The 22,305-nt window shown below is 38.8% G+C and overlaps 1 protein-coding gene across 1 annotated transcript in view; it reads right to left on the bottom strand.

Annotated features, from left to right (window-relative positions):
* Positions 1 to 650: 650 nt before the first annotated feature.
* The window catches only part of LOC148070178 (uncharacterized), a 41,958-nt gene continuing 20,303 nt past the window's right edge, over positions 651 to 22,305 (bottom strand). The window contains exons 4-24 of the mRNA XM_087800940.1: positions 21,632 to 21,736; positions 19,910 to 19,952; positions 19,732 to 19,807; positions 19,351 to 19,569; positions 18,282 to 18,369; positions 18,064 to 18,216; positions 16,470 to 16,567; positions 16,049 to 16,224; positions 15,665 to 15,885; positions 15,456 to 15,479; positions 13,564 to 13,713; positions 12,354 to 12,440; positions 10,378 to 11,616; positions 7,769 to 7,819; positions 7,213 to 7,503; positions 6,852 to 6,980; positions 5,303 to 5,356; positions 5,140 to 5,235; positions 4,337 to 4,417; positions 4,151 to 4,267; positions 651 to 2,594 (exon numbers count right to left, since the gene is read on the bottom strand). Of these exons, the coding sequence (XP_087657066.1) occupies positions 4,172 to 4,267; positions 4,337 to 4,417; positions 5,140 to 5,235; positions 5,303 to 5,356; positions 6,852 to 6,980; positions 7,213 to 7,503; positions 7,769 to 7,819; positions 10,378 to 11,616; positions 12,354 to 12,440; positions 13,564 to 13,713; positions 15,456 to 15,479; positions 15,665 to 15,885; positions 16,049 to 16,224; positions 16,470 to 16,567; positions 18,064 to 18,216; positions 18,282 to 18,369; positions 19,351 to 19,569; positions 19,732 to 19,807; positions 19,910 to 19,952; positions 21,632 to 21,736 (3,477 nt within the window). The 3' untranslated portion in view covers positions 651 to 2,594; positions 4,151 to 4,171. The remainder of the gene's footprint in view (positions 2,595 to 4,150; positions 4,268 to 4,336; positions 4,418 to 5,139; positions 5,236 to 5,302; positions 5,357 to 6,851; positions 6,981 to 7,212; positions 7,504 to 7,768; positions 7,820 to 10,377; positions 11,617 to 12,353; positions 12,441 to 13,563; positions 13,714 to 15,455; positions 15,480 to 15,664; positions 15,886 to 16,048; positions 16,225 to 16,469; positions 16,568 to 18,063; positions 18,217 to 18,281; positions 18,370 to 19,350; positions 19,570 to 19,731; positions 19,808 to 19,909; positions 19,953 to 21,631; positions 21,737 to 22,305) is intronic.

Below are 22,305 nucleotides of genomic sequence, written 5' to 3'. Positions count from 1 at the left end.
TACAGGCCTGAACATTTTTTTCAGAGAAAACATTTTTCTGGGTTACCGATGTGAACCACTAGGTGTCAGTGTTGCTTTGTCGTTAAAAGTTAGTCACGTGTGTCAAACCAAAGCCCAAAGGCCAACCCTGTCCGTTCAAGTAATTTTTTTTTAGTCCGAACTCAATTTGTAATGCATTTATATACTTTAATTATTGTAAACTCATTTTGTCAGTATGCATTTACACATATACTGTATCTATGGTTCATATACTATTGAACACAACTTTCTAATGCAATCATACACGACTAAAGAGATTAAAAAGGTACTGTATGTATGTGTGTATATATATATATATATATATATACAGTATTATTATATATTAATGGATGTATTTATCTATGTCAATGCTGTTGTTTTTCAGCATGTTTTTTGTACGTTATTTATTTTGTCTGTAATTTTGCTATTTCTATAAAGGTAAAAAATCAGAACCTGCTTTTGTAGCATGCATAGGAGTATATGTATGTATGTATGTATCTATCTTTAGCATGATGCTCTCCTCCCAAGAACTTCACAATTGTAGAGTTTATCCACGTTTTTCCCTTTTGCACGACTGAAATGCATCCAGAAGATGATGTTTAGAGCCACGCTGGTCATCAAATGGTCTGATCTTCTCCTGTTACAAACAGCTTTTATTCATGATTGTATATTCATCAAGCCCAGGCAGCGATCATATTTCTGAGTCTTCATCACGTGTCGTCCGATTGAACCTGCCGTCAAAATCCAAGATCACACAGAAGCATACACAGAAAAAATGTATTTATATATAAATAGAAGTCGTCCACATGTTTCATTCAATCTAGAATTGGCAACATTTGATGTGGTAATTTGCTTGTCTACACACGTGTTTCCAGAATCATCAATAGTCCAGTGTTGTATGACCAGATTAAATAAACTGTAGCAAACATTGCAAGTTCACACAAGTGTGGGACAAAACACAAAAGAAAAAAAGTTGATTCGATGTCGAGTTTCCTTGCATGAGGGTTCACAGTTTCTACCATTTGCCAAGTTTTCAAGAGTTTTTCGTTGTTGCAAAAGCCTGCGTGGTGCACAGAGATGCTGTGAAGTGGAAAGAAAACTTAAGGAAGGAAATAAACTGAGGATGAGGCTAGTCTAAGGCTGGCAAAGCAATTAATTCACACAAAGCCACAATTTTTTCCTCAAGGGTAACATCTTATACTTTCTTCATGTTGCCTCGATCACTTTTATTTCTAATTTAACAAGGTTTAACCAGTTTATTACACTGCCTTACATGAATATTATTTCGGCTTGTATATGATTGCGTCTTGTATAGGGCTAGTTTGGGTAGTTGTAAGTAAGTAAGTAAGTAAGTAATTGTTATTTCTAAAGCGCTTTTCTAGACCAGGGTCACAAAGTGCTTTAACAATCAAGAACAATACACAGTAAAAACTATATACAATAAAAGGCCAAGACACTTAAGACAAACAGAGGAGTCCCATAAAATCAGGGAAAAGTCTGCACAAATAAAAATGTCTTAAGATGTTTCTTGAAGGAGTCAGTAGATCATCAAACACAGAGAGAGATCGTTCCAAAGCTTAGGAGCAACAGTCTGGAAGGATTTCTCTCCTCTGGTCCTGAACCGTGTTCTGGAACCATCAGTAGATTCTGATCCACAGACCTCAGAGCCCGAGCTGGGGTGTAAGTCTGGATCAGATCACTGATGGAAGGTCTGACCATGAATAGATCTGAAAGTAAGAACCAGAATTTTAAATTTGATCCTGAAAGAAACTGACAGCCAGTGAAGAGTTTTAAGGATCGGAGAAATGTGAGTTCTTCTACTAGAGCGGGTCAGAATTCTTGCTGCAGAGTTTTGCATCAACTGCAGGCGAGACAGCTGCTTCTTGTTTAGTTGTAAAAAAGTTTATGATTCTTGACTTGTCAGTTTTTTTTTTAGATTTATGTTAAACTAAATGATACATCAAATCATGGATGCCTTTCAAAATTAATCACGCCAATCATTTGCATGCTGTGTTTATACATACACGTCGGTGAAATAACCAATATATTTACACCAATACATTTCCTACAGCTAAGTGTACAAACCCTGTCACCAGCAGATACAGTGGATCAGAAAAGAAACAAAACATTTTCAAAATCAAGACCGTGTGTGAGTGTGTTCCTCTCAGCCGCCGCTTCCTGTATGTTCTCATGCCCGTCATAACCTTAAATGAATCATGCAGATTATAATCCTCTGATTTCTCACAGGTGTCATAAATAGGTAAACACTGGACATAAATATGATTCTCTACAAATTAAAATTTAAAAAGCACAGAGTTGGCGATGATTAGTCGGTGGCACCGTCTTTGTCTCTTTTGAAATATTGCATTCGTGTCTGATGAGTAACCCCCGACATTCAGGGTCGAAGTGAAGAAGGCGAGGCATAAAGAGGTTCGGGGGTCAAAGCCAGAGTCATGGAATATCTGCTCCTGGGTGAGTATGTCCACAGCAGACGGTCCTAGTGTCAGCTAAGTGGAGGTGCCGCAGGGTGGGCAGGGGGCGCCATAGGTCGGAAGAGCCTCCATTAATGATCAGCACTGGAAGAAAAAATAAAGAATGACTCTTTAAATCACGTGATTACACTTTTTTTTTTTCAAATTCAATCCATGCTGCAGACTGATAGACATGTGTTCTAGTAAGATTATTTAAATGAAGTTGAGGCGATGTATGTGTTAAGAGCGACTATATTTAAATGTACATCCAATGTATGGTCACAACTTTAACATGTTTAGGTGACATCTGTATTATCAAAGTTTAACAAGCAGCTGAAATATCTGCGACAAATATTACTTTACAATATGCAGAAGGAAAACTCATCAACAAGAAGAAGAAGCTTACAGCAGTGTCCAAATAACATCTTTGATTAAAGAAAAAAAAAATCAAAATTGTATTTGCTTTTGACATACTTCCGAATTAAATAAACTATAAACTAGTACTCAAGCTGTAAATGAACCACATTTTTTCGTTGTGAATAATTTGAATTATAATTTCTCGTCATGAGTTGTTTGTTTGGACACTTTTTTGCCCGATTAATAATTTGTCGAGCGCTTTTATTTTGAAGGGACAATTTCCGGTTCCGCGGCGAATAATATAGTTTAATAGTTAATTTAGTGTCCAGCTGGAAGGAGCAGAGGTTTCACTAAAGATAGCGAGACTTGTGCTGTTAGTAACGTAAAACTTAATTTAATTAAATGAAATTGTTTTTTTCTTTCTTTTATCTTCAGCTCTTACGTTGTAGGTAAGTGTGTAAAATTTGAATTATTAAAATATCAATGTTAAATATTATTAAAGTTATGGACTATAATAACCCTTGAAAAATGTATGGTCAACCTCCTCCATTCTAATCAATTGGGGTCAATATTTAAGTGGTGACCTTTTTGTTAAACCCAATTGTTAAATCAAATTGATCAAACAGAATAAGATATATTTTTATGAGTGTAAACAAGCCAGAATTTGTAAAATAAAAATATAATATAATGTTGTTCTCACCAGCATACACAGAGACAAACACACACAGAGAAAAACACACAGACAGACACACACATTCAACAATCACATACCTTTTCTGCCATGACTGTTATGACATTAAAAAAATCACTAGACATACGTGTTATTTGTGAGATATACTATATATATATATATATATACACACCTGTATATATATATAGTTATATACTTATAACTTAAGTATAAATTGTTTAAATGTCAAATAATGGATACATTAAGAAAATTGAGGTTGTATTGAATTCAATTAGGAAGATATTTGGCAGACTAACAGGTAAATATATACATTATAATATAATGGGGGATCCAAAGAATATTTTACTCACCTAAGAGATTTTGCAAGGGAGTTTTGTCGAGTGAAAAATTGTCAAAAGTTGTCGGCTTATACTGCGGCGTATACTGTTATACTGCTGATGCATTGTGCCTGTGAGCTTCAATTCAATTCAATTCAATTTTATTTAAAGTGTCTTATCATAACAAAGTTATCTCAAGACACTATACAGTTGAAATAAGACTATAGTTGGTTAAGGAAAAATAGATCCGGAGAGGATCAGAGCTTGGTTCATGCAACAAAATAAAGATTTCTCACCTGTGCTTGGTGCCGCAGGTCCTAGCTCGGCAAGTCCGTTTCCCGGATTACTACAGCTTTTGTCACCAGCATGTCTGGGTGTTGTTGTTTGGCCTCCTGGATGGCCATGGCGAGCGCCTGTGGGCGGGAGCATCATTACAATGTGGGGTTTCAAACCATCACTAATGCTCATTTTAAGTTTCTCACTTGATGCTGGTCCACATCCTCGTCTCCTGTGATGATGATCCGCTTCTCAATCCGGGTCTCAGAGTAGCCTCCTTTAACGGTCTGATGGACAAGAGAGTGTTTATGAGTATTATGTGGCATGCCGAGAATGAACGCGTGGAGATGGATGACGGTGGTTAAAAGCTTCTTCCAGTTTAAGGTTACATGGGACCTGAGTCAATAATTGGAAAAAGTTTGACATTGTTGCATAAATAAATAAATTAACTTATTTATTTCGACTTTTTCAAACAAAAAATATGTAAATGATTGGTACATAAAAAATAACGAAAGGTAAATTAAACAAAACACAACAATTAAATAAAAAAAACACAGCAAAATTCTCTTGTTCAAAAAAAGGAGTAGAAAGAAGTAAAGCATCTTCTTTTCTTGTGTTTGTATATTTGTATAATTTGTTTTTGTCTGTGACATACAGAGAAATGCATATTTTTGGTTCTTTTTAATGATGTTAACATTATAAGCTCAATGTTAATAAATTACACACTAAAGCATGAAATATTAGATTCATTGCTCTTGTTAATTTGTGGGAAAAGTTATTTTAGCATTTAAGGTAAGGTAAGGTAAAGCTTTATTGATCCCTCAGGAGGTCTCCTTCAGGAAATTGTTTTTTTTCCAATAGCCAATACATACAGCAATTCTTTATAAAAAATCAAAAATAAATCAAAATAAAATAAGAACAAGAGATTTGTTGTCTTAATAAAACATTGCAGTCATTTTTCATGGTAATGAAAAACAAAAAACTGCTGATATTTCAGGAATACTTGTACCTTGGTGACTTGCGTCGTCGTGGCTGACGTGACGCTTTCTGTTGTGACGGTGAGCGGAGACACACAGGACTCTCTTCCTGTTGGGCTGGCTTTTATCTATCATAGAAATCTGTCATTGTGTGTACACACACACACACACATAGATACACACTCAGACACTTACAGGTGATCCGTTCTCTTTGATCGCAGCCTGTTGAGGACCGACCGCTCCAAAGTTCTGAAAGAAAAAAGAATCCAAGTACAAGAAAGATACTTTTAAGTGGGATTCAACATTTTAAAAAGAAGCAAATGCTCTGTAACCATAGTTTAAGGCAGGGGTGTCAAACTGGTCCAGAACAGGGCAGAGATGGTGCAGATTTTTGTCACAACCAGTCAAGCACACATGAGTTAATGAATCAGGGCCTCATGTACACTAGTTTGTGGATCTTCTACTAAAAAAGGTCGCACACTCATATCCACGTACAAAATATTCAGAGGTACATACTTAGTACCTCCCAATCAAGGTGGAATTAATCGTCGACTTGCTCGTCCGTTTCCACGCCCTCATTTACATATTTCAATCATATTTAAAGGAACCAGATTCCATGATTCCTTTCCTCATGATCAGAAAAAAATAACGAAAATTTAAACTGGATTGACATTCATTTCCAACATTTTTGACGTGGATCACTAATGAAATGTAAATAAGCGCAGACGAGCTCCGGTGTAAATGTTTAAATTTTACATTCAGGATTATTAACGCGAATACTTTATTAACAGAGATGATCAAGGGCTTATTTGAAACATCGTAAAATGGAGTTTTACAAGAATAAAACTGTAAATCAGTGACTTAAAGCACTGAGTAGTGATGATGATGATGATGATGATGATTAAAATGGTCTGATCGTCTGAGCTTCATATGTGTTGCGCAAATTCTTGCCACATATACAAAAATAAAGCATTTTGTTTACAAATAACAAAATAACAAAGTATGTGACGGTGTTTTTTAAGGGGATCGCTTCGATCGCATGAGGGAAACTTCAGCTGCTTTCATTCTGCAGCTTGACTTTGATCAAACTGACGTGATGTTGTTTGACAAGAACTCTCGTAGAGAAAGACTTGAAGCATCAGACGCTGATCATTTTGTTCGTTATATTATAAAAACAAGCTCATAATTCCTTTACATCTTTTCTGAATAGCGTGAAATGGCAGATTAATGTATAAAACAATCGATGTTGACTTAATAAATACAGATCATCCGTTTGGTGAATGAGAACATATTTATACGTTTGTGAATAATTGAATATCCACTCGTGTCACTACAAACACTTGTGTGTATGTGTGTGTGTGTTAGTTTTTGATCAATATTGATCGTCCATGTAACTCTGATGTGAACATCTTAACATGACTAGAGAGGCTGACATGCATCAGAGCAGTAAATAATGACGCACGCCATCTACAAACCTGTCGGGAAGTCCAACCTTTTGGCGCTTTTTTCATTATTTGATACATATGAACTTTGACGTGGATAAGTATGTCCGCACGTTTTTTGTGCGTACGACCTCTTAGTACATGAGGCCCCTGATTGTTCAAATATACGTGGATCCAAGACCTGCATCGTATCAGCCCTTTTCTGGACCAGTTCAAAGGTCAAAGGGAAGCAAATCCTCAAACAAGGGAAAGGAAAGAAACTGAAGATGTTCTCATCACTGCCGTCTATACGTTCATCTTACCTGAGGAGAGACGTTCATGATCTGTGAGTGGACCTCTGAGCAGTTCACGCCAGTCGCCGCTCTGCCGTCGCCGATCTTCAACATATGGGTCGTGGCCATCGCACCGGGTTCTCGGCTTATCAAGGGAGGCTGAGTGCGAGACACACATATGGAGGTTAGAGGTCACATCTACATGTCGGTCATCATCAAAGAACACTAGTGAGGGACACGTCTGAACCTTCATACGTTCATCTTTGAATGTAGATGATGGTGGCAACATATACAAGGAAGCTCGAGCAATGGAAACATATTGTCGAGTTCAACAAATACAAAGATTGTTTAGTCACAACACAAACGGAGTGAGCTCGGGATGAAGCGCTACCTCCATGGTAAGCTGCTCATCCGAGTATCTTTCTGGAGAGCCCATCAGCCGGGACGAGTAGAACCTGGACGTCTCCTCAAAGTCCTCCCGACGCACTTTAGGCTCTCTGGAGAGGTCCTCCATGCAGGGACTGAGGTCGGTGACGACGGTGAAGTCTACCTCGGCTTCCAGGCTGGACGTGGAGCTGACCGTCTTGCTGGAGCACTTACGCTCTATGACTAGCTGAGCTTCTCTCACGGAGGCCACTGAGTCACGCTCCTGCTCCTGGGGTCTCATCTCACTCATCTGACTCTATAGCAGGACACAAGAGCAGCTGGAGGTCACGGCCAGATGGTGAAAATGGCAATGATTATGGTGATGAAAGAACTAACATACTCCATAGTGGACGATGGGATTAGATCTATATGGAGACTCTATTTCTGTCGCAATACATTTAAAACAAGATGTTTTTATTTTTAAGGTTGAATGAAAACACTCATTTATAACAACTATATAATATGTCAAAGTATCTCTGCCTGCGAAGATGAGGAGAGGCATGCAAGTGCAAATAAGAAACCTTAAAATCAGCGTAAGACTCTTCATAGATGGAAGGAGCAGAGACCGGCTCCTGCACAGAAAAGGGAGGATATTCTAGAGTTAGCTTGACATATTTTCAAGCTCAATTGTGTATTATAAACATTCCTTGACCAAGTATATTCTGAATATCTTTCACTTTCATGTGGTCACCGTGGGTTTGGTTCCACATTTGAAAGTGTTAATTGAGAGCACAAAGACACAGGCAGATAACAATGGTTACATAAGCAAACCGGGATGCACTGAATCATTTTGTGAAGTGAAACGAGTACATTTTACAACATTTACAACAAGTTTTAAGATTTTAAGATTGTTTTTCTTTTCAGTCTATATATGTTCAATCCAAATAGGTTACCTTAAGTGGGCTAAAAATGGCCCTTTGTTCACTATGTATGCTCAGTTAAATCCTTCAAACTTAGATCATCTTTCAGTCAGAGACTTTACACAAATGTGAGATAATTCAAAGTCACACTTTAATAGGTCTGACTCGAAGTACTGAGGTACCAGAGTCAGTTTAAACATGTCTAGTGTTATTGGAGATCTCCCAATATCCACTAACTTATCAGTGCATCCCTAAAGCCAAGTTCAATAGAATTTGGCTGAAGCAAAAAAAAAAGGCATGCTGTCACAAAGCTTCTACAAAAAAAGCATTAAAATAAAATTCTCAGCTGTCCAAAAACACGTGTCACTGGCCTTCAAATGACAGAAAAGCGCTTAGTTTTTTTCATTCCACTACCAAACCCGCACAAGCACCTTATGATGGAAAGTATGAAATGAAAGCAGCAAACCAGGACCAGAGTGCTAATCGGCATAAATAAACATTTTATTTTAAGTATTGTTTTTTATCATCCCATGAGTATGACTATTATTGTTCAGTCTAGTCTACCACTCAAAGCTATATACACACACACACACACATATATGTATATGTATATGTATAATGTGCATATATATATATATATATATATATATATATGAACAAAAAACTATATGCAACACTTTTGTTTTTGTTCCCATTTTGTATTAGATGAACATAAGATTTAAAGCATTTTCTACATACACAAAATAACTCTTACATATTGTTCACAAATCTGAGATAGTGAACACATCCCATTTGCTAAGATAATCCATCCCACCTCACAGGTGTGGCATATCAAGTTGCCAGACAGCATGAATATTGCACAGGTGTGTCTTCGACTGGCCACAGAGTAAAAGACCATTCTAAAATGTTCAGCTGTGTCACACGGCACAATGCCAAAGACATCGCAATTTTTGAGGGAGCGTGCGATAGGCATGCAGAGAGCAGGAATGTGTTGCTCGTGAATTGAATGTTTCAGAGAATTTGGCAGTACGTCCAACCAGCCTCACAAACACACACCACTTGTAACCACACCAGCCCAGGACCTCTACATCCAGCACGTTCACCTCTAAGATCGTCTGAGACCAGCCACTCGGACAGATGCTGCAACAATCGGTTCGCATGACCAAAGAATTTCTACACAAAATGTCAGAAACCGCCTCAGGGAAGCTCATCTTCACGCTCGTCGGCCTGACCTGACTCCAGTTCCTCATTGTGTAACCTACTTGAGTGGGCAAATGCTCACATTCAGTGGTGTCTGGCACGTTTGAGAGATGTTCTCTTCACGGATGAATCAAGGTTTTCACTGTTCAGATGGCAGAAAGCGTGTGTGGCATTGTGTGGGTGAGCGGTTTTCTGATGTCAATGATTTGGATCGAGTGGCTTATGGTGGGGTAATGGTATTGGTAGGCGTATGTTATGGACTAGGAGCATTTTATTGATGTCATTGTAAATGCACAGAGATATCATGATGAGATCCTGAGGCCCATTGTTTGCCATAAAACATCCCAGTTCTTGCATGGACACCAAACTCACCGGACATGACAACCATAGAGTATGTTAGGGAGGCTCTGGATCGGCGTATACGACAACAACAACAACTTCGCACAGCCATTGAAGAAAGTGAACCAACATACCACAACAATCAGATCAACTCTATGCCTGACTTCACACATGTGAGGTGGGATGGATTATCTCAGCAAAGGAGAAGTTCATTATCACAGATTTAGACAGATTTGTGAACAATATTGTAGAAAAATGGTTAGTTGGTGTATGTAGAAAATCTTTTAGATCCTTGGGTTCATTGCATTAAAATGTACATAGTAGTATCATAGAAGGAAATGCAATGGCACCGTTTTGAAGAATGACCCATGTACTATTCCTACAATTCTTGAGCACTACTACGAAACTGTCACAGCAACTAGTCAAACTTGAAACATTGAAATTCCACATGTAACACACAAAACCAGAAAAAGTAGGATTATACATGTTGAACCACAACCATTTTGATTAGCAATTATCTTGTGAAATATTAAACTGTAGATGTTGGCAGTTCCAATGTGCAAGATAATATGGTGAACATTGATTGAGATGCCTTGCACACTCTTCCCAAATATGCAATACTGATGCTACGACGCACTAATAGAAAAGAGGGTGGTAAAACTGACATGCAAGTTGACTTGATGCTCATGCTCATGTTATCTTTCCAATGACGGTTTGCCGGGCAAAGTTACCGAGAGTCTCTTCTTGACCGAATCGAGGCTCCTCTCCTTGACGACATTCTGGCTGTTCCGAAGTATGAGCCGGGACTCCCTGGCCCTCTGAGTCTTCACTGGCGGAACAGGCGGCGCCATTTTGGGAAGCACTGACGTTTTGGTAGGAAACGGTCTACTCTCTGAAGCACCTTGAACCGACCGACAGCGGTCCTCAGGATAATCTTGCTTTGGGCTGCTTTCGACTTCGGCCGCAAACCCTGGATTAAATGAGGAGACTTTGGTCCAGTTCGTACATGAAGATCCATTAGGAGAGCCGACTGACCAGCGGTATTCTTTCCTCATGCCCTGTTCTCGTTCGCCCTGCCCTGTACACTCCTCTTTGCATGACGACGGCTCCGGCTTCAAAGGGACGATGCGTGTGATTTCTGACTGATGGCTCCCCGACAAGCGATGTAGTGATGTCCTCTGCCCTCTTTCGCCCAAGAATCCCTCAAAATCCTCTGCTCCGGAGCTAGTGGTCTTTCTCTCGTGCGTCTTCACCTGTCGCAGCTTCACTTCTGCCAGCTCCCTGTTGTCGATGAGGCCCCTTATCTTGATCCCATGTTCTGCCTTAACACTTCCTATTGATTTCTCGAACCTTCCGGGCCCATTCACTGACCCGGCCTCCACTTTTTCTGACCCTTCGTGACTCACTTTCCCATCTTCTATCTGAGCTTTCTGACCCAAGACATCACAGCTTCTTAAAGCGGATCTTTCCTCACACGTGTTGACCCTGAACATGTATCCTTTTCCCGATTCTTGGTCACTCTTTCTTGTTTTACAAGGTTTCTTTTTACTGCTGTCTGAGTTGTCTGAGTTTTCATCTGCAGTGTCATCGCTGTCACTTTGTCTGAGCTCATCAGGGATTCCCATGTTTAAGCTCGGCATTCGCCCCTTTTGTCGAGAGCCGTGCAAGGCATCCGAGATTCCAGATGACGTGCTTTGACATTTGTTGGCGTTCTCGGACAATTGACTAACGGAATTAGTTTTTGCAGGCAGCCAACGTTCAGAGAGTTCATCAACCTCCCTTGGTTGCGTTGATGGAATAAAACCTTCGGATTCTTTCCCATCAGGCTCTGTTACCTCCATGTGTATCATCTTGGTTTTTTCTTTGTCTTTTTTCTCCCACAAGGTATTTATGCTGTTCTGATCTTTGGCAGTCCAGTCTTGATCTTGATAATGTTCTTGTTTTTCAATGAATACCCTCTCTTGAGAACCCTACATGTTGGTATAGATTAACACAATTAGACACCCCGCTTGATTGACATTCCACATATATGTACAAGGGCAGCGATGAGCCATTAAATGGATTTGAAAGTGGAGATCATAATAATTAATGTCAACAATGGCAGATTAATGCTAATAAGAAATTAAAATTGAAAAGTGCAAAATTATCTTTTTTAAACATGCAGCAAGAACAATTCCGACGAAGTTATCAAAGTGAATCCATAATAATTTCCTGTTAGTCATGCAGAAACCACAGAATGAAAATAAACTCCATATTTGAATCCACGTTTTAAATTGCAATTTTAAATTATCGTTAATGTATTTCTGCCCATTATACACAAAATGTCAAAACATATGCATACATAGTATAATACTTAGCATTCGCAACCTCTCTGATTCCCCGACACTCGTTTCCTTTCAGCTTTCATGTCCATATTCACCCGCAGTAAGATCCTTCTACCCCAGCCTTCCAGATAATCAAGTCATCTTCTCATGCAGTCTTGTGCTTTTGAACACATATTTAGCTCATTTTATGTTATTGACTCAACAATTCTGTTGTGATGTATTACACATTTGGTCGAAGTTAATGCATTGTAGTTTTTAATTTATTTTTCATTTAAGTCGTCTCCATTACCATTCATGTAAATGTAGTAAAACGTTTTGTATGTATGTGTCAAAAAGTAGTTATTAATACTCAGGATTTGCAAAGATAAGTATAAAAGTGCCACCTCAGGGGAAGTCATCAAGCTCTTCTGGATGAAACCCTCAAAAGCGAGACTATTAGCTGCATCCTTTCCTGCCAATCGGCCTGCCAACTGGCCCAAACAGAAAAAGAGGATACAAAGCAGACAGAGAAAAAAGGGAGATTAGAGCACTGAGAAGACAAAAGGTAGAATAAGCACAAAAGGGGTATAAAAGGAAAATGATAATCAAAGACAGTCTAGAAAGGTGCTCTAGAAATAACCATTTCTTAATTACAGTTTGTATAGAAAGCAGGAAAAACAAAAATGGAAAGTTTATAATATTTAGAATTTCCCGAAAAATGCTCAAATTTGAATCAAGACATGAAGTTGTAACTGAACCATTTGGTAAATGGAAGACTTACTGTACATCGTTACGATTTTTTTCCACTTTCCTTTCTGCCAATAATTTCCTAAAGCCGTCGTCTCCTTATACGTTACTGTGCGCTTGTCCTACGTCTTGCCCAACTTATCCAATTGTCCCATCTTTCAATTGCAATGTGACAAAATACCTGAGCTTCAAAACCGTACAGTAAACATTCCAACAGAAGGGTTTTACATTTATAACCCTTGTTTTTTTATCGGTAATGTATTAGTACACCCTAATCTACCGTACAACCCAATGTATTTTATTTGCATTAAAAAAAATTATTTCAGGCTTTTTGATTGATTCCTGTTTGATGCGTGATTTGGTAAAACCAAGACGGATACACCACAGATTGACGTAAAATGATGTTACTGTATGAGCGAAGAAAGCAGCCACAGTTGTAGCCACTGACATTTTAGTTTTGTGATGTTACTATAAAGATTTTTTTTCTTCATTTCTGCTTTGCTCAGTTTTGGCTCCATTACAAAGATATCTTGATTCCAGCCAAGTTTTCAGATTTTTCTCTTTTGTGCTAGTTGTGAACAGGGTTGACCAGGTAAGTACAAAAACAAACTAAACCCTGAAGTAACTTCACAACAAATAATCAGTTGTCTTTTCCCATTTTCACGCAGACATACAGATATACACTGATAAAAACACAAGCTTCTTGAAAGAGGTCTGATAGTCTTAAAAAAAAACAACCTGAGACCAGGGCTGTCAAACTGGTCCAGAAAAGGGCCGAAAAAGATCAAAATGGTAGCTGGATATGAACGCCCTTAAAATAAAACCACAGCAGGATTCATGAACACACAACCCCAATCCCAGACTCACAATCTTCTTCTCCGGCGTGCCGGTGGGCGACGTAGCCGACAAGCGCTTTTCCCGGTTCATCAGTTTGCTGTTGGGTTCCTTCAGGGCTCGTTTCAGCTCATTGATACTGGCCTGGTGTTTTAACAACACATCCTGAGACTTATCCAGGAACTACAGGGAGCAGAGAGAAACGGAATGCATTAGTTCAGGGACAACCTTTTGTTGCACCGCAGACCCGTTTTAATGTCTGCATAATGTTCTCACACCAACAGTAAAAATGGAGCATGTATAGTTTGTGTTTAACTAGTTTCCACTATTTTATAGTTCTTTCTCATTTTTCAAGTACACTTGACTAAAGCAAGCTTTATGACTTTTCAGGGGCCAATGTTATTTCAAATAAAATACAATCTTTAAAAAGACAGGAATACTCAAAACAGAAAATAAATAAATAAATAATTTCTGTGTGGCCCGGTTGAAAATGTCTCACTCCAGGGATGGGGACCACATTAGTAGACTGAACATTAATTCTAATTGTTTGAAATCAGCAGCGATTGCATAACTGGACACTGGATACACATGACAAGAAAACATAACAAGATTGCTTTGTAAATGGTTGAAAATAATTATCTACACAGTCTTATTAAAATAGTATTTTTAAGAGGAAAATGCAAAATGAATTAAATTAACCAGTGTACGTACAAACTAGTAACAAATTCTCGACAGATAGTATGTCTCAAATCAAACACTGCTGCTACACACTAACAGGAAATGACGCGACAGCTTCTTCTTCTACTACTATCTAACAATGATTATAACCAGCTGTAAGATGTAACTTCCATTAACAACGTCAACGTCACTAAGATGGCAGCCGTTTAGGGTAGAAAGCGTCCATCGATCATTCATCAGTGTTGTGGGTGTTTTAGTGACAATTTAGTGTGCATGGAGCACTACAGCGAGAATTCTGACCCGCTCTAGTAGAAGAACTCACATTTCTCCGATCCTTAAAACTCTTCACTGGCTTCCAGTTTCTTTCAGGATCAACTTTAAAATTCTGGTTCTTACTTTCAGATCTATTCATGGTCAGGCTCCTCCTTACATCACTGATCTGATCCAGCCTTACACCCCAGCTCGGGCTCTGAGGTCTGTGGATCAGAATCTACTTATGGTTCCACGCACACGGTTCAGGACCAGAGGAGAGAAATCTTTTCAGGCTGTTGCTCCTAAGCTTTGGAACGATGTTCCTCTCTCTTTGCGCTTGATGGATCTACTGACTCCTTTAAGAAACATCTTAAGACGTTTCTATTTGTTCAGGCTTTTCCTTGAATTTCTCGAACTCATGTGTTGTTCTCAGTATTATCTTGATCTTTAAAGTATGTACTTTTTTGAGTACTGTTTTGATTGTCTAAGCGCTTTGTGACCCTGGTCTCGAAAAGCGCTATATAAATAAATATTACTTACTTACTTACTTACATTTCACATACTAAGAATTGAGACGCACTTATGCACTAAAAATACTAAGTTTAAGTACACAAGTATGCGATTTGTAACACTTCGGTCCACCTCACAGTTGGTGAGCCAGTGGGAAGGGGGTCCAACAGATGTTCAGAAGCAAGAAGGTGAGCCTAATGAGTTCAACTTTATTCCCTCATTACCATTTTTGCACTGTAAAAATGTGGTTGAAAATAATAATACTGACTATTAAATTACATGAGTTGGTCTCGATGCGGTTAAATCTTTTAGGCGTTTTGTTCAGGAATTATATAATAATAGGTATCATGAGTTCATGCATCCTGGAAGAAACATGAGCAGTGTTGTGTTTCACACGGACAAACTTATCTTATCACGGGCACAGAGCACAGGATACGTTCATGCAAACGTGTTGAAATGTGTAGAAGCAGAGACACAGCAAATACCTCATGTGTTGACTCGGACTCCTCCTTTGTGCAAGCAGGTTAAACAGAAGTTGAGAATGTTAGGAAAAGATAGATTCATCTTTAGTTAATAATGTTGCTCGAGATAGAGCCAAGTCAGAAACCAGCTGGTTATACTGAATTTCAAAGTAAATCCAGCCTCTTCATGGCCAAAGTTAGGTTCTTCAGTAGCTAAAAAAGCCTTCTCGTACCTTGAATTCCTTTCTCTTGCTTGGAGAGACGTTTTCATCACTGTTGCCTTCGTTCGCCGTCTCCTGCTCCTTGTCTTCTTCATCCTGTTCCGTGCTGGGCTCCAGTTCCGTGTCCTGTTCGTCCATGGAGGGACTGCGGGGACGTCTCTGGCCCCTGATGCTGTGGTGAGAGAGGCCATCATGGTTCTCGCACATGGACGATAGAGGGTGGGAAAACTCTGCTGAGAAAGTTAAGTCATCATTGGTTGGGTTCTTCATGTGATTTCCATCCATCCATTCATCCATTGAAGGCATTTAAAAAAGGTAATTGGATTTTCTGAGGTCAGTGTTGAGCTAGAACAAAAGAGGCTCTAGGGCTAAGAAGAGCATCATTGTTGCACTTACCTCCATCCAAACTCCTCGACATCAGAAGCCTCTTGCTTGTGGATCGCTCAAAGTGCGGAGCTGGACGATCTATAAGGGCACTTGCGTTCCGCGTCTGAGCCTGTGTCCTGCCACTGTATCGAAACTTAGAACCCATCACCAAGAAGCCCTTGGGAGGAGGTTCTGGAGAAACCAATCTAGGGAGGACCACAGGAATCATTGGCAATGGAAAACAAATGCTTGGTGATTTAGCACAGAAAGACCTTCTTGTATTTTAAGCAGCTGTATCGTACTCTTACTGCAGACGTGTTTTTTTTTTAACAAGGATCATTAAATCTGAAGTGCCTCTTAAAGAAAAGCAATTTGAATGAACATCTACTCCACAATATAATAGAACTCTTCTATTTGTATCTATATTTTTAGGAATTGATTCCAATGTTACCTGAAAAAGGTGTGATGCTCAATGCAGACCTTCCAAAGCCTCTTTGCTGCTCTGTGGTTGGGGAGTTTAAAGCCGATAGTGCTTTCGAACTGCTCATACTAGAGACGGAAGACAGACAACGGAAAACAATGACAGTTAAAAAAAAAGAAAGTTTAGGATCAGAATCATTTTATTTGAATTTTGATAAAACAGTCTTCAAAACTGAGCCAACATGATGACAGATCCACTGTCGAGCAAACCAAAAGTCTGGGTACCCCTGCTCTTAGACCCCCAACAAACATCCTGTTTAACAAGTGCATATCTTGACTCATGCTATGAAATCCATCTGACATAATTTCAGAAAATGTCAAAATCTTATCAACTTAAAGAAGCTTCATTTCTCATCAAATGCTAAAAGACGCAGTCCTGCCAGCAGGTGGCAGATTAACCTTGGTTGGATGAACTAAGATGGACAGAGAAACCTATCTATCCATCCATCCATCCATCCATCCATCCATCCATGACTGTTGCATAAGATGTGTGCAGAGAGTGCCGTTTTTCTTTTTTACTGGTCAGTGTTGACATTAAAAAAGTGGCCAGTGTGTGAGATTTGTGTATATCTATCATAAATTACACACTTACATATTGGATTAAGCATTTCAAAATGTAGTGATGCATTTGGGGATCACAGTACACATACTCGTGTATATATTGTCACACATTTCTAAAGGCATAGCAACAATAATACCTTCAAAGTCCTTCACAAGAAGAGGCAACATCTGCATGGATCTAATAATCAAATAATAATCTAATAATGATCATTTTGTTGTGTTTTTTCTCTTTTAACTTTTGTTATGTGTTCTACTTCGGCATAAAGAAAGTCAGTTACACTGTTGATGACATCGTTTTGGAAAACAAGTTATGTATAGCAACTTATAATACAAATAAAATACATTTTAAATATTGAAAAGGTAATATAAGTGGTGAACTTTTATACCATTAAGTAATGTGGGAGCACCCTCTCATTATTACAATGTAATTACAAATAACTTTGATTTAAACAAATAATAATTAATTAATTTAATACATTCAATCATTAAAATATTGTTATCTGCAATTACAAGACAAGGTCTTAACGTCCACCACTTATAATAAAGGATATAAATGTCATCGGTAAAAGGTTAATTCTTGCTAGCATTTGGTAGTTTGCACAAAACAAAAACAATCTTCAGATTAATAGATCAATGTCACAGATTCAAATTTGATTAATAAATAAAGAAACCAACACGACCTGCCCTGTTTTGGAACTCTTGCTATATCCATTTGGAAAACCCTTTACCAGCGACATGTCTCTCAAACAGCCCAACAATCCCAAAATAGATGCTTGAACATATCTCTGAAAATAACTCTTAAAAACGCAGTCATTTCACCCTTATTTTCAAGACGTCATGACTTATTCTCCAGAACCCCGTGCCTGGACTGAACTATAGTTATAAAGCAGGAGACGCAGATATTCAGTCTCTATAATTAAACCAATATATACTGTATATATTGTTGCTGTGTATAAAAACTAATCCCCAGGGACCGTTGGTTTAGGTGACAGTACACATAGTACCTCGCCTGGACGTATTTTGATGTAAAAGTTGCTCCTCTTGTAGGAAATCTTGAGTATCTTAGGCCAAGCAAAGCGGTTGATCCTTAGCCTGTCGCGGTAGATCAGAAGACCGTTCGCACAGACGCCAAGCATTATTTCAATCCCTTCAGAGTCCTGCAGCAGTGGGAGAGAACGACATATTAGCGTGCTGAAGATGACTTTGTATATAAATAGTGTACCTTAGCGTGGTGAAGGTCGACGCCATACATGGACAACTTCTTGGCGTTCTCCAAGAAGTTCATTTCAGCCTCTGCCGGAGTCATTCCCCTGCAGGCAGAGCAGCAAACTCACTCATCCAAGTCTGTGATGAGGTTAAAACGATAACAAAAACGATTGAAAAGTGTGACATAACCCCTTTTTTTTCTAAAATAATATGTTTAGAGATCTTCCTCTCTCTTTGCGCTTGATGGAGTCTATTGACTCCTTTAAGAAATATCTTAAGACGTTTTTATTTGTTCAGGCTTTTCCTTGATTTTCTGTAACTCCTGTTGTGTTATCAGTATTATCTTGACCTTTAAAGTATATACTTTATTGAATATTGTTTTGATTGTTTAAGCGCTTTGTGACCCTGGTCTGGAAAAGCGCTATATAAATACAAATTACTTACTGACTTACATTTAGCAATAACAAAAACTCTGCTCATCCGGCCAATCATGGAGTGACTTAACTTCATAGAAGTGTTACCGATGGACTTAAACAATCCAGCCCTTCTGTTAAACTTAAAATTAAGTGATTATTATTTGTAAAGCGATTTTCACAAGGTGCTTAAACAACAAAAATAATTTGGGCTAAATCTCCAACCCCTAAAAAAGTCCAACTTCCAACAAAACAAAATCTTAATTCTTTAAAAATCTGATGTTTCTCCATTTCATTACATACATTGTCCTCTTTCAAAACAGACCTAAGCTCATGACACAACAGTATTATTTTCTACTTCTTTTTTTGAAAGTTTCCAGGTTGATTGTGGAAAATCTTTGCTTACTGGGGGAAAACCTACACACCGTTATCTCTATATTTAAGGTAAGTTTATACATAATTCATTGTTAATTCAAGTCTAGTAGGGATGAATCGCAACATCATATGGAATAAAAATATGCATTCAGATAGTAAAACCGGCCATTGAATCATTTTTTAAATTCACTCCATCATCTCAGACGTTCATCGTGGACTCCTCTAGGAACACTGATCAGCTGCTGATGGTTTTAAGAGAGAGGAAAAGACCGAAAGAGGCGGCGCAGGTAGAAGTACTTGTAGTTCCGATGGAGCTCCATCACCCTCTCCTCCAGCTCGTGGCTCTGATTCGGGGCGAAGTGGAAATCGCTGACGTAGTCGGACGCGTGCTCCTCGTGGTCGTAGTCGCCCAGCTCGGCTTGAACGGTGTAGGAGCCCAGCAGGGCGTGGGTGACAAAAGAGCAGGGCAGATGGCCCGACAGCATGTCGTCTCTCAGCTGAAGACACAGGTAGTATCTGTCAGGCCAAACAAGTGAGAAAAAGGGGGGGGGGGGGGAAAGTTGAGTAGCACATGTTTGCGAAAAGCTGCGACATTCCTAGGGTAACCCTAGCTGCGGATCACGCCTGCAGTTACAGGGGTTAAGATAAAGGGTTTCAAAATAAGCATCTGCAGTCTACCTGGTAATGTCTTCTGTTAGCTGGGATGGGTCAGGCGGATAAAACTTGACAGCAAAAGTAAAGTTCCATGCAGAGTCTGGGTAGGAAAGAGACCCCAGTGTTTTGTATTTAACAGGAGAGAAGGGTTTCATGTCAAGGTAAGCATTGATCGTCAACGATTCTCGGCTTCAACACTCACTGCGCATCTGCTTCTTGATCTCCTTAGATGGGTCCAGCCAGTTCTGAAAGACAGGAGGTCTCTTCATAAGGTGCATTAAACAACTCAATTGTAGAGATCAGATAGAATCATGCTTGATGTCTCTTTCACTGCTGAGAAGATGAAATACTTTTCTTTCAAACACGAACTTTACTCCCGAATATAAGTCTTCTTTTCCTCGTTTGTCACACGTGAATGTTTCGGATCATCGAACCTAAGTCTAATATTATCAAAAGACAACACAAGGAAACACGATTTTTTAACGGAGGTTTTAATTATTAGGGCATACGTGTCCACACGTTTGCGAAAACAAACGAATATTGTTGTTATTCAGCCACATTCAAAGGTTTTTCCAGCATGAACCACCTCTTTAAGGTCATGACGCCGCATATCAATAGGATTCAGGGCCTCGTGTACAAACAAGTTTTGGGATTTCCTACTAAAAAACGGTCACAGACTCAAATCCAGAAAATGGTGAACGTACAGAAATATTCAGATGTATGAATCTGCGCGTGTACATGAATACTAGGACTTTTCCTCTGTACATCCCAATCAACATAGAATTCATCGCTGACTTGTTCCATGCCCTCATTTACATATTTAAATTATATTTAAATTAACCAGAGTCTGTGATTTTTCTCTCTGCGATCAGAAATAACTAATGAATGAATTGAAACTGGATTAACAGTTTATATTCATTCATTTAAACATTTCTGACTTGGATCATTAATTCAATTTAATTGAGTGCAGACGAGCTCCGATGTAAATGTTTATATTTTACATCCACAGTTATTAACGCGTATAGTTTATTTACAGAGACGATCAGGGGCTTATTTGAAACTTAAAATTAAGTTTTATTTTATTTTTATTAAACATTACATAGTAAATTTCTTTATTTGAGGACTTCACATATCTTATTTGTATCTTATTTGTAAGTATATCTTGCCCTGAAGTACAATTTAATTACTTTCAAGTGTCAAATCATAACAAAGTTAGGATAAGTTTCGTAATGATGTGATAAAAGGTCGGATTCCTGTGCCTGGATCTTGACAATCAGACGGAACAACACACAGATTTAGCAGAAACTGCAACTGTTCAAAAGGGACTCACATAATTGTAAAGACTCATTTGTATTTGCAAATAATAAAACAAATAGTAACTCAAAATATTGCAGAAATGGATCAGTCTGCTTATTCACTTCCTTTAAAGATGGTTTACTGTCAACTTAAAGCTGTTGTTTGTGTCGTTGTGCTTGTATTTACATGTTTGTTCTATTGAATACAACCTTCAGCAAGGCTAATAAGACAACGAATAGAAAGATGTTTGTGGTTTTCTGTTGTTTAACTTGGACAAAAGTGCGTTTTGTGTTGCCTTCTATGTGCCTCTAATCACGTACGGCAGTAGGTTCTGAGCCAGTTTAAAATGACGTTTAATTACAAATGAGTTTTACAAAGTGGATTGTGAGGCCAATACCAGCCTTAACCTGTTTAACCAAAGCAGTCTAGTGTCATTTTTCATCACTTCTCATCCCAGTGTTCGAGTCTTTCCATTTCCTGCTGTCAAAACATTGGTCTCTGGATGATGGATGGTGTTTCCCCGAGAAAGCTGATTGAGCCGAAGCAGGGCGGAGAATACAGATTGGATTCCGGACCTGGTGTGTATGGCCTGAAACATCCCCCGGGGATTAATGCACATGTCACTGACCTTCTGGGTGTCGGCGTCTGCAAAAGTGAGCCCGAAGTAGTCCTTCTCCAGCAGGTTGAGGTGCTCGCATACTAGGTCCATCAAAGCTTGTCCTTTGGAGTGTTTCTGAGAAGGGGGGGTACAAAGCAAAACTGTTGAGACATGATACTATTATTATACTATGTGCTTCAAATATGATAATACAGCAAAAACAGCATCATGTGATGGAGTTTACAATATGTTAATATTAAGGCATCAAGAGAGGAATGAGAGCATTGGCAGTTGTCATAAAAACGACATTATATTCTGTTAAATTTATAAATTATATTCATTTATCAAAACAAACAAACGATCAAGTCTCACAGACAATGTACTTCCTGCAAGCGTTTAAATGGTCAATAAATGGAGCCTTTGTTCGGCCTAGTCTGTAGTGCAGGGAATATCAAGTATCTTTTTTGAAATGTAACACAAGGAATCTATCGGTACATTTGTTTGTTGCTTTGTCGGGCAAAACAAAACACCAGCAGCAGTCAAACATTGTCAGGTAATCGATCAAGTTTTGCGGTTACACAGTGAGTGGGTGATTTAAAGACGCCACCAGGGGTCGCCCCTCGCCCATTTATATTGTGGCTGGTGTTTCGAGATGAATATTTGGCGAACAATCTACAACGTCATCCTGTATCTGGAGGGAAGAT

Source organism: Callionymus lyra, chromosome 10 (genome assembly GCF_982586985.1).
Source record: "Callionymus lyra chromosome 10, fCalLyr1.hap1.1, whole genome shotgun sequence".
NCBI classification, from domain to species: domain Eukaryota; kingdom Metazoa; phylum Chordata; class Actinopteri; order Syngnathiformes; family Callionymidae; genus Callionymus; species Callionymus lyra.
Note: the sequence above shows the minus strand (reverse complement) of the source record. Positions and strands in the feature narration are given on the sequence as shown.